Below are 12,536 nucleotides of genomic sequence, written 5' to 3' on the forward strand. Positions count from 1 at the left end.
GACGCCACCACCGAGGCGCACGCACCCGGAACCGAGCTAGAGCGGCCGGCCGGGTGACGCTCAGGCCGGCGCCATCTTGAGTGTGGGCGCGGTGCCCACCCGCCACTCCCTCACCGCGCCCAGCAGCTTGTTGGGCTGTGAACAGGACTCCTCCATTAGCTCTGGCGTTAAATACGCAAGTTCGTCTTGAGAGTAACGTTCAGGCTTTCGACCCTGAGTTTTCATTTGATTTCCGCCCGAATCAAAAATGGCCCCCAGTCGCTTCTAACAAACATCAAAAGGGCGGAGCGGAAAGAAGTAGGGGCTGGCAATTGGAGTGACGTCACGAGCGCCGCAGCTCTGATTGGCCGAGCCGCGTGGCTCGAAGTGGTGCATTGGAACGGTGTCTGGGCTCTGCACAGGGAAGTCTGAAGTTACACGTAATTCAGTGAGGAGTCAAATGGGCACTATAGGACCTGTAATGAATATTAATGGTTTCTACTTAATAGGCTGTTGTGAGAATAAAGTGAATGTACGTAATAGTTTTAAAACTACATAACTCGGTGTAAATACGATCTTAATTTCCCTGTTGTCATCTGCATGGTCGTGGTCATCATCACTCCTATTCAAGGCGTCTACAACTTCACAGATGACAGCTGACCCAAAGCATCCCATCATCTAAAACGTTTAGGTTCTTTCTAGTCGATACCAGTCGCTGAAACTTTTAGATAAAGGAGCCCACAGTTTCTTCAAGTTAAGTGAAAGCAACTAGCAGACTAAATGTTGCCCCTTATTCAGAAATGTATTAAATACTTAGAAGGAGGCAGACACAAATAGTATTTAATCTGTCCTAATAGTTTGATGAAGGCAGAGTTGTGTAGTAGGTCAGTGCTGCCCTATAGAAATAGAATTTGAGTCACATAGGTAACTTTAAATTTTCTAGTAGCCACATTAAAAACAGAATGAAGGTAATTTTAATATTGTTTTAACTAAGTAGATCCAAGAAGACTGTCATTTCCACATGCACTCGATATGAAAAATTGAGATTTACATTTTGTACTATCTTCAAAACTGGTTTATTTATTTTTTTTGTGTGTGTTTACCTTTTATATTATTATTATTTTTTTAATTTATTGCTTAAAGTATTACAAAGGGTATTACATATGTGTCCATTTTATCCGCCGCCCTAGACAGTCCCCTAGCCTCCCCTATCCCCCAGTGTCTTATGTCCACTGGTTATGCTTATATGCATGCATACAAGTCCTTTAGTTGATCTCTTACCCCCCCACCTCCTGCCCCCCAACCCTCCCCGGCCTTCCCGCTGCAGTTTGACAATCTGTTTGAGGCAGCTCTGCCTCTGTATCTATTATTGTTCAAAAGTTTATAATGGTCTCTATTATCCATGAATGAGTGAGATCATGTGGTATTTTTCCTCCATTGACTGGCTTATTTCACTTAGCATAATGCTCTCCAGTTCCATCCATGATGTTGCAAATGGTAAGAGTTCCTTCCTTTTTAGAGCAGCATAGTATTCCATCGTGTAGATGTACCACAGTTTTCTAATCCATTCATCTGCTGATGGGCACTTAGGCTGTTTCCAGATCTTAGCTATGGTGAATTGTGCTGCTATGAACATAGGGGTGCATATATCCTTTCTGATTGGTGTTTCTGGTTTCATATATATATATATATATATATATATATATATATATATTTATTATTATTATTAAAGGTATTACAAATGTGTCCTCATCCCCCCCTTTAGCCCCCAACCTCCCCCCCCCCCCACACACACAAACTCATGCTCCCATCCCCCCGTTGTCCATGTCCATTGGTTTGGCTTATATACATGTATACAAGTCCTTCTGTTGATCTCTTCCCCTTACCCCTGCCCTCCCCTACTTTCCTTCTGGGGATTGATAGCCTGATCGCTGTTTCTCAGTCTTTGGGTCTGTCCCTTTTCATCAGTCTATGTTGTTCTCTATAATCCACAAATGAGTGAGATCATGTGGTATTTATCTTTCTCTGACTGGCTTATTTCACTTAGCATAATGCTCTCCAGTTCCATCCATGCTGTTGCAAAAGGCAAGAGTTCCTTTTTTTTTTTTTTTTTACCGCAGCATAGTATTCCATTGTGTATATGTACCACAGTTTTCTAATCCACTCATCTGCTGATGGGCACTTAGGCTGTTTCCAAATCTTAGCTATGGTGAATTGTGCTGCTATGAACATAGGGGTGCATATATCCTTTCTAATTGGCGTTTCTGGTTTCTTGGGATATATTCCTAGAAGTGGGATCACAGGGTCAAATGGGAGTTCCATTTTCAGTTTTTTAAGGAAACTCCATACTGTCTTCCATAGTGGCTGCACCAGTCTGCATTCCCACCAGCAGTGCACAAGTGTTCCTTTTTCTCCACATCCTCTCCAGCACTTGTCGTTTGTTGATTTGTTGATGATAGCCAGTCTGACAGGTGTGAGATGGTACCTCATTGTTGTTTTGATTTGCATCTCTCGGATGATTAGTGACTTTGAGCATGTTTTCATATGTCTCTTGGCTTTCTGAATGTCCTCTTTTGAAAGGTGTCTATTTAGGTCCTTTGCCCGTTTTTTGATTGGATTGTTTATCTTCCTTTTGTTAAGTTGTATGAGTTCCCTATAAATTTTGGAGATTAGGCCCTTATCAGATATGACATTGGCAAATGTTTTCCCACACAGTGGGTTTTCTCATTGTTTTGTTGATGGTTTCTTTTGCTGTGCAGAAGCTTTTTATTTTGATGTAGTCCCATTTGTTCATTTTCCCTTTTGGTTCAAGTGCCCTAGGAGCTGTATCAGTGAATAAATTGCTTCGGCATATGTCTGAGATTTTGTTGCCTTTGGATTCTTCTAGAATTTTTATGGTTTCCTGTCGTACATTTAAGTCCTTTATCCATTTTGAGTTTATTTTTGTGTATGGTGTAAGTTGGTGGTCTAGTTTCATTTTCTTGCATATATCTGTCCAATTTTCCCAACACCATTTATTGATGAAGTTTATTTTTTTAAATTAAATCTTTATTGTTCAGATTATTACATTTGTTCCTCTTTTCCCCCCCATACCTCCCCTCCTCCCAGTTCCCCCCCACCCTCCGCCCTCACTCCCCACCCACTGTCCTCATCCATAGGTGCACGATTTTTGTCCAGTCTCTTCCTGCATCTCCCACACCCCTTTCCCCCCCAAGAATAGTCAGTCCATTCCCTTTCTATGTCCCTGATTCTATTATAATCACCAGTTCATTCTGTACATCAGATTATTTATTCACTTGATTCTTAGATTCACTTGTTGATAGATGCGTATTTGTTGTTCATAGTTTGTATCTTTACCTTTTTCTTCTTCCTCTTCTTAAAGGATACCTTTCAGCATTTCATATAATACTGGTTTGGTGGTGATGAACTCCTTTAGCTTTTCCTTATCTGTGAAGCTCTTTATCTGACCTTCAATTCTGAATGATAGCTTTGCTGGATAAAGTAATCTTGGTTGTAGGTTCTTGGCATTCATCACTTTGAATATTTCTTGCCATTCCCTTCTGGCCTGCAAAGTTTCTGTTGAGAAATCCGCTGACAGTCGTATGGGTATTCCCTTGTAGTTAACTGAGTTTCTTTCTCTTGCTGCTTTTAGGATTCTCTCTTTGTCTTTTGCTCTTGGCATTTTAATCATGATGTGTCTTGGTGTGGTCCTCTTTGGATTCCTTTTGTTTGGGGTTCTCTGTGCTTCCTGGACCTGTAAGTGTATTTCTTTCACCAGGTGGGGGAAGTTTTCTGTCATTATTTCTTCAAATAGGTTTTCAATATCTTGCTCTCGCTCATCTTCTGGCACCCCTAGAATTCTGATGTTGGTACGCTTGAAGCTGTCCCAGAGCTCCTTACACTATCTTTGCATTTTTGGATTCTTTTTTCATTTTGCTTTTCCGGTTGGGTGTTTTTTGCTTCTTCGCATTTCAAATCTTTGACTTGATTCTTGTGCTCCTCTGGTCTGCTGTTGGGTGTCTGTATAATATTCTTTATTTCAGTCAGTGTATGCTTAATTTCTAGTTGGTTCTTTATCACAACATCGAGGGTCTCATTAGATTTCTTGTAGATCTCATTATTGGCAGTTTCTAGAAAATTATTGAAAGACCTTAAAAGTGCGGTTTTGAGCTCTATATCCTCCATTTCTGTCATGTTTCTTTGTCTCCGAATTTTTTATGCTTTCTTGGTGCACCCCCTTGTGGTCTTTGTGCGCAGTCTTGCTGTAGTTAAGCCTTGATTGTTGTCGGTATCACTGGGGGTGATTTGACCTCCAGGCCAACTGGCTATGAGAATCAGCTGTGTCTGCAGTGGGAGAACTTCTGTGCTGGATCTCTACGGCGGTGCTAATCTAGCCTTTGCCTAAGGCTATCCCGCAAATGCCTCTGTGCAGGGCTTGGGCGGGGCGGGTCTCGGGGGATCTACAGGGCGGGGAGCGAGCTGTTATGGCTGCTCTCAGTCCCGTCCCCAGGGGCTCTGCCTCTCAGAGTCCCAGCAACTGCTGCAAACCTCAGAGAGAAAGCTGCCTTCGAGTTCCGACTGAAGCCAGACAGTCATTTCAGTCTGGGTTCCTAGAGACTCGCCCGGATCTGGAGCTCAGAGTTGGAGACTCTCTCCCGATTGAAACAGACAACCGCACCCTCTGCCGCCAGCCCCCTCCGCACCTTAGTATTTTACTTCAGCACTGCGCCTCCTCTGAGTCTCGGTATGCTATTCTCTTTCCTCCTAGTTGTAGAACTTCCACTCAGCCAGCCTTCCTGTGGTTCTGGATGATGTCCGTTCCGTCTTTTAGTTGTATTTTGGAAGTAGTTGTTCGAGGCAGCAAACTCCGGCATTAACCTATGCTGCCATCTTGGTTTCTCTGAAGTTTATTTTTAGAATTTGGACTAGCCATATTTTCATGCTCAGTGGTCACACATGGTTGGTGATTACCATGTTGGGGAGCACAGTTCTAGAGGGCCGACCATCACTTTGCACTAGAAAGTTGAGCAGCAGAGGTACCACTGCTTGGGGGCAGGATTGTTATCATCGTGGTCGTCAGCATCAGCATCTGGCAACCAGAAATTTTCGAGACCAGTGACAGAGCTAGGACGAGGCCTCAGATGGCATCTCCATAGGTAGAGGTCTCCTTGAATGTTTAGACACTGTTTATTCAGGAGTATAGAACCTTTTCTAAAATATGTTGAACAAGTCACCTATCTTGAATTCTTTTTAGACCTCATTTCTAATGTAGATTGTGATTATAAGATGTTAATTTTGCCAATAAAAACCCATTTCTGATACTATGATAATTAGTAAAACATCTGTGTCTTCAGAGATCAAGGTGGTTAAAGTATTTGTAGCTCCATCTCTGGAACGTGGCCTTTCTGGTATGATGCTACTAGCTACCCCTGGCGTGTGCGTTCTGATTACTAGAATGCTAGCTGCCTCTATGGTATACCTGGAACCAATTAAACCACAGAGAACTTCACACTGCCTATGCTGAGAAAATTTGAAGTCAACCACAGACATCGTGACACCCGTGTTGCTGTAAGAAAGACTGCCCTGTGTTTTAGACACTGCACATGTTCCAGAACTTGTGACCTCATGGTACAGACTCTGCTTATTCCACAGGCATTGACCACACCCTTTCTGTGCCATGCACTGTGCTGACCACTAAGAAAAGGAGGAACAGCCGTTACAGAAAAGTGGGTTGTTTGAGGGGCCCAAATAAAGCCCCCCCTTTTTGTTTAAGGGACTGAAGATGGGCTAGTACCATAGTCCTAGGAATGTTATTTTAGTTTTTCAAAATGCCTGCCCACACTAATGTTTAACTACTGCTACTGTCTGTGGATCTGGACCTGAGCTAAATGACTCTACAATTTCCCTGACATTCGCTCCTTATTCACTGTGAAGCACTCACTGCGCCAGCTTCCACTCTACAGACAAGGGAGACACCGGCACAAAACAACTTCCCTGCTCTCACCACATCTTGGGGGTTACGGGGACAGAGAGACCATAAGCATACAAACGAACAAAGATAAGTTCAGCTAATGTAAATTCTATGAAAAAAATAAAACAAGTTAATGTAATAAGAATAACACGTGTTTAGTACTTACTGTGTTAGATACTTCATATGATGTTCTTCCTAAATCACTTTGAAACTATATGTGGGAAGTTAAGCTTTAGCATGTTTGCGTTGTCTTTCTATTAATGTCACTTATTATGTGTATTTAATTTTTGTACATATGACAAATAACAAGGCAAGATGCTTAATGTTGAGGTTACTGGGTTGGAAGCAGGGAGACAGATTATGTCACTGGCCAAATAGATAAGCTTGGGCAAATCATTTCATCTCTCCTGGCCACAGTTTTTTCAACTGAAAGAATCTGACAGGGTTGTTTTTAGGGCCTTTTTCAGTTTTAATATTCTATGATTAAAATAGAAACTAAGACAAATGTATGTTTTCAGAAAGATCAATTAGGTTGTAAGTTCAAAGACACAAATCATATTTCAGAGTTACATATTCCCTCAGAAGTATCATATTCTTAGACATACGCAGTAGTTTAAAAATCTGTTGATTATATTGAACATTTTTACGTGATTGGTTTCTCAAATAGGTAGATAGACTGAGTTATTTCAAAGGCTCTTTCCAGCTCTACTGTTTCTTAAATATAAATCAAGCCAATAAACAGAGCAGTAGATCAATGAGATCTAAAACTCAAGGACAGAAGTTGTCTTTGATCTATGCATTCCCTTCAAAGCCTTACATAATTCCTTCCACAGCAAGTGCTCAAGGAAATAGCTACAGATTATTGTTATTTTACTTGCTTAAGTAAATTTTAAGCATTATAACATTGAGCTATTTTCAAAACTCATGATTAATTATAAAGTCTTTCCATTTCTTACTACCTAATCTATCTTATAACAACAATGGAACAAATGGGAAACAAGTATCTTAGTGAGCAAAATATTGTTCTTAGTTTTCCTCAAGAGAGAAAATTTAGCTTTTCCATACTTTAAATTTCACAAATCGTAAAATTTAAAAGCCCAATACTAATCTAGTTTCATGCATACTAATAGATGTCCCAGACTTTCTATATTAAAATCAGAAAGACATGAATGCAAATGGTTGAAGAGACTATACTCATATACAACAACATACGGCATATGTTCCATTGTTAATTGAAAACTCATAGTTAATAACTCTGGGAAGCAACCTTTCAGGCACATGGCATGGAATAAAAAGCTGACGTCTTTTTATAAATTTTCAGGGTAGCATATGCCACATGAAATACTCAAGAGTTTACAAGGGGGGAAAAGAGGCAGGGAAAAATAAAATTCATATGCACCCTATATAAGCATGTAACTCCTAATGAAACACATTAAATAGAAACACATGACTTTCTCTAATTCATTTGTACTTTATGTTTCTTTTTAATAGAAATTAAATTAGTCACTTAATGTACATAATGTAGTGTTTGTTTTCCAGTCTAGTTGATTTCAGCATCCACTTCTGAGTCTCAAGGGAAATGTTATCCAGCATCAAGATATGGCTCGATGATGAACAGTGTCAAGCATTCACTCTACTTAACAGGGGACATAGGGTTGCAGTTAACCTGCAGCTAACAACATGAAACAATAAAAACAAGCACAGACCTGCAATAGCATCAACATGCATTATTAGCTCAATATTCCAAGTCAACCCAACCCACACAGGTTTCTTCTAAGCTAAGAGCACATATGGAAAGGGACGACTTTATCGAGATCCGTAGCCATAGTAGTAAGGTTCATCAGGGCGGAATCCATACGCTGTGGCTGGGCGTCCAAGAATGCCAATGGGCTGGCCAAAGCCATCCATTCCAAGGCTAGAAAGAGAAAAAGAAATATGTTAGATTTTTCATCACACACCCACAATGCAGGTCAAGTAAGAGGCCTGGAACTTTACACCTTCAAGATTCTCTTCCTAGTAGTGGAAGTGATTGATGTGGATATTACCAATCCTTTAAAAAAACCAATATAGCCATAAAATGTATATGATAAATATTCACTTCTAATGATGTGCGTTAAAAATGTTGGGAACCACTGTTATCAGGGTAAAACCATTAAAGATAAAGAGGAGGACAGATCAGATAAGTGTCAATAAATTACATGCATATATGGCTTTTATGCCAGAATATGAAAAGATTTTACATGCTAGCAATGATCAGAAATACAATGCGAGAAATACAATGCTAAAACTGTAGGAAAATGAGTTTTGCTATTTATATTGAGATCTCCTTCATATGAAGATGTAGGACTGATTCACTATTATAAGGTCAGCAGTTTGATTTTCACTTAGGGCCAAACTGCACACTAAGCATGTGAGTAAAGGAAGAAGACAGGACATTTTATAGAATTTCAAAGTGAGCCAGATTTGATCTGCAATCCTTCTTCTGACTCCTCAGTGCAAACATTTACTTAGTAGTACATGTTTGAGTAACAGAAAGTTAATTATACATTTTGATTCAATTTATTCCATGGAAATAGAAGTCCAAAGATAACCTTCAGTTATAAAAATAACTTGATAATGGATGACTTTGAATACTACCTTAAACAAATTATTCATCCATTAGTAAACTATTTAGAAGAGAATCTGTTCTCCAGAGCACCTTTTAAGGTTCAGAGAATTACCCAACACTTAGCAAAATCAAGAGCTTTGCCAGGCAGATATGGCAGCTGCAACATGCTCATGCACAGCTCATGCAGTGAATGCCAGTGAGCTCGTTTCCAATAAAAGGAAAGGGTTTATAATGCAGAAATGTAAGCTCTGAAAAAATAAATATATTTAAATGATTTAAGATCATGTTATTAGATGGAAAATACTTTTCTCTTATAAGCAAAATCTCAATATGATTAAACAATATATCCAATAGCCACTAACTTACTCTCACAGCTCAAAATGAGATGAAAACACTTTATAATTTAAAATATCAAGGTTTTAAATAGTGTGTGTGTGTGTGTGTGTGTGTGTGTGTGTGTACTGGGATAGGACTTAGAGCTAAATGTAGAGTCATAATACATACAGGGCATATTAGTCGTGTGCATCTACCTCCCAGGGGAATGGAATTTCTGAAACGTAAGTCTAGGTTAGCATCTATAATGAGTGATGCTGGATAAATCAAACTTTTGGGCTCCATCTATAATTTCTGAAAGTTGATTGAAAATTTTAAGTTTGAATTTTATCTTATAATGGCAAAATATTAGCATGCCCCTTCTACCTTGGTCCTATGGGAAGGTTAAATTTTATGATGAAGAGAAATATTAGTCTAAAGGCAGCTTTTAAAGATGTCTCAGAAACTAGTGGCGCCCATGAACTCAGCTGTACCTGCTATCATTTTAGAATCAGAGGAAAATTGCTGTAGAAATTTTCCCCCTGAAGCACTAAGGCTAACAAATATGTATCTGAACAACTCTCCACCATATAAGGAGTGATGGGAGAGCTGTGGCTTTCAACTCCTTCCTTTATCATCTTTGTACTTATGCCACTCCCTACATATTTTAGCATCTCTTCTGAGGCCAAGCAGCAGCAGACTTAGGTTAAATCAACTTAATGTTGTCTTTGTTTCTCAATCTAGGGGCTGTGGTGAGATCTCTTTCAAAACCTTGGAAATGAGAAGCACACAGCAGATCAGTGAAGAACTGTACAAAAGCACCTTGAACACTGAACCTCTCACAGGACCGTGACAACATGACCGATTCTATCTAACGGAGGGGGAGGCGCTTCAGAAGGCAGTTTGCCCACAAGCTCCTGAGGCAATGCTGGTAGAACCAACCCAAGCAATTTCTTGGGGGGACCTCTAACCACACCTGACTGCTCTGACAGGCTTGTCTTCAGTGAGGAAGGAGCCTCAATAAAGGCTCTGAGAAGCTGAGGTCATTATACATTCAAACTGCAAAACCTTCCATTTTTTTCTTTCTGTGACCAATAGGCAAACTTCTGATCACTGTTTCCTCATGGGGCTTGCTAACGGGTAAAGAATAAACAGACAACTGATTTGCCTGATGTTTTTTCTTTCCATAGTAAGGTAACAGGTGGGTATTATGTTTTTTTGAAATGTCAGTCACATTGCTGGTAAGAATTTGCACCCAGTCAGTGAAAGTAAGACGTAACCTAGAACTGATGAGTTTGTTTCTGAGCCTGCAGGTTTCCTGTTTACACGGAGACATCTCTGTGTAGTACAATGTCAAGGACAAAATGTCTTGACTTTCCATAGAAGGAGGAAAATCTGAAGCCACCTCTATTCTTTTGGGACATGTGGACATTTATTTACTCTTTCTCCCATGGGAGTCAACAGTATAAAAGGCACTTGCACGCTCTCACAAGGGACCCTGAGAACCAAGGAAGACGAAGCTGTGAGATGTGCACCTGCCCTTGCCGTGTGACTGTTCTGCTTCAGGTAAGTGCATGTAGTTGGCTGTTTATACGGGACCTTAATCCCGCACTGCATGTGTGTGTCTGCATGTGCATGTCCTCGTCCTGGTACTGCTGACCTCCATACAGAAGCGGTGTGTCCCTTTAGATTAGAATAAGTACAACCAGACCACTCTTCCTTTCCAGGACTAGTAATATAGTGTCATTTGACCTGCATCCTCAGGTCTAGATATCATACTCTGGAACTTTAAATTAGAAAAATAGCAAAATGCAAGATCTCTTCTTGAAAATATATAATTTTGGTTCAATGAAAATGTTACTATTTGTTGTGAAAAGACAACTAGGAAAGGTGAGGGCTCCAACCCCACCTGCTATTAAGCTTTATGATCCAAGAACCAAGATTTTGGGGTACCCAGAGAGGAAAATGACAAATTCTTCATAAACAAAACATTTATATTTAAAATCCAAAAACAAATATAAAAACTACACCTAGGTTTTACTTTATAAAAACACTTAGAGCTCTTATTAGCATTCAGCAAGCAGGAGACTCAATTTCCTGTAATATTAGCAAGGCTTCAAATACATTTTTAACAGCATTCATTAGAATTCTAAACTCGAGATGATGGGGGGAGGGGGACCCAGACATGACAGGTGACGCATCACATGCAGCACAGTACACGGGGACAGCAGCCGGGAGCAGCCCCAGGCCCTCGGACGCTCTCACTGAACTTTGGGCCCAGAGTTGACATTCCCAAAGAAAGGGAGGAAAGCCACCTACCTCTGGCTGTTTGGGAGGTTTAATTAGTGCATGTTTGTAAAGCACTTTGAAATCCTTGGATGAAAAGTGCTGCATAAGTGAAAAGTATTATCGTTATTTTATTAAAATTAGATAAAAGCAATACAAGACTTTTTTTCCTTCTTTGAAATTCCCAAGTAAGCAAAATGAATGCAGAGTAAATAGTGAATATAATAGTGGATGCTACAAAAGAAAATTTCCAGCCATGTTCTCTTTCACAGAATCTTTGTTGGACACATTTCCAGAAATCAGCTATCGTCTACACTTTCATCCACAACAGCATCCTTAACGGGGTCTGTCCCATTCTCGTGGGAACACCCCTGAAATGCAGGTCTCACTCCACTGTGGAGGCAGTTCATGCCACGTCAGACGGTTAGGAAGTTCCTTGTGACACCGCTCTGAGATCTGCTTCTATCAGTCCTAGATTTACCCTCTGGAGCCACATGAGAAGTCTTATTCTTCTTTAATATTGATTTTACAACTCCTGATTAACCTTTCCTCATGATATGGTCTCTAAAATCTTTACCATTACATTTGCTCTCTAAAATGTGAGAGTAGTCATGGTTTTTAAGAAGGGGAACAATTTACTTCTGTTCTTTAGAGGGATAATTGTGGTAACAAAAGGCGTTGAGAGGAAAGAGCATGGGGAACATTTAAGAGCATATTATGGCTGTCCACACGTGAAATCATTAATGAGAGCCGGGAGAGACACTGGCAGAAAAACAATGATAAAATACGTTATATTTCAAACCAAAAAAAAATAGTATTTTTTTCTTTTAAAATGTGTATGGTTTACTATTACTATTTGGGAACTGAGAATCAAGGGAAAGAATATAAAAATTGGCTGAAAATTTTAGAAGTTATAGTTAATTGGGAACAAAACAAATTTTGCCCCTTTAATATGGGAATATGCTTCATGCAATAACTAGAGGCTGTGGTATTCCACATAGATGAAATCAGTAGTTTGCCTCTGTATTCAATAGAAAGGGCTGGATTGTTCTGGCAGAAGTGAACATTTTTTCTTGACATTCTTATAAACTAAAGGCCCGCTGCACAAATTCGTGCACAGAGAAGGGGGGTGGGGTGTCCCTCAGCCCGGTCTCCACCCTCTCAAAATCTGGGACCCCTCGGGGGATGTCCTACTGCTGGTTTAGGCCCAATTGCTGCGGGATTGGGCTTAAACTGGCAGTCAGACATCCCTCTCGCAATCTAGAACCGCTGGCTCCTAACCACCCGGCCTGCCTGCCTGATCGCCCCTAACCACTTGCCTGCCTGCCTGATCGTCTCTAACTGCTCCCCTGCCTGCTTGATGCTCCTAACCGCATCTGC

General features: G+C 40.4%; 1 protein-coding gene across 2 annotated transcripts in view; it reads right to left on the reverse strand.

The window, feature by feature from the left end:
* Positions 1-6,459: 6,459 nt before the first annotated feature.
* KIFAP3 (kinesin associated protein 3) overlaps positions 6,460-12,536 on the reverse strand; it is a 116,538-nt gene continuing 110,461 nt past the window's right edge. The window contains exons 20-21 of one of the 2 annotated variants that reach the window (XM_081113197.1): positions 11,190-11,258; positions 6,460-7,865 (exon numbers count right to left, since the gene is read on the reverse strand). In XM_081113197.1, coding sequence (XP_080969323.1) covers positions 11,213-11,258 — 46 coding nt within the window. In that variant the 3' untranslated portion in view covers positions 6,460-7,865; positions 11,190-11,212. The remainder of the gene's footprint in view (positions 7,866-11,189; positions 11,259-12,536) is intronic. The other variant, XM_081113196.1, reaches the window with a different exon arrangement.

Source organism: Myotis nattereri (genome assembly GCF_964212035.1).
Source record: "Myotis nattereri genome assembly, chromosome: 18".
NCBI lineage: Eukaryota > Metazoa > Chordata > Mammalia > Chiroptera > Vespertilionidae > Myotis > Myotis nattereri.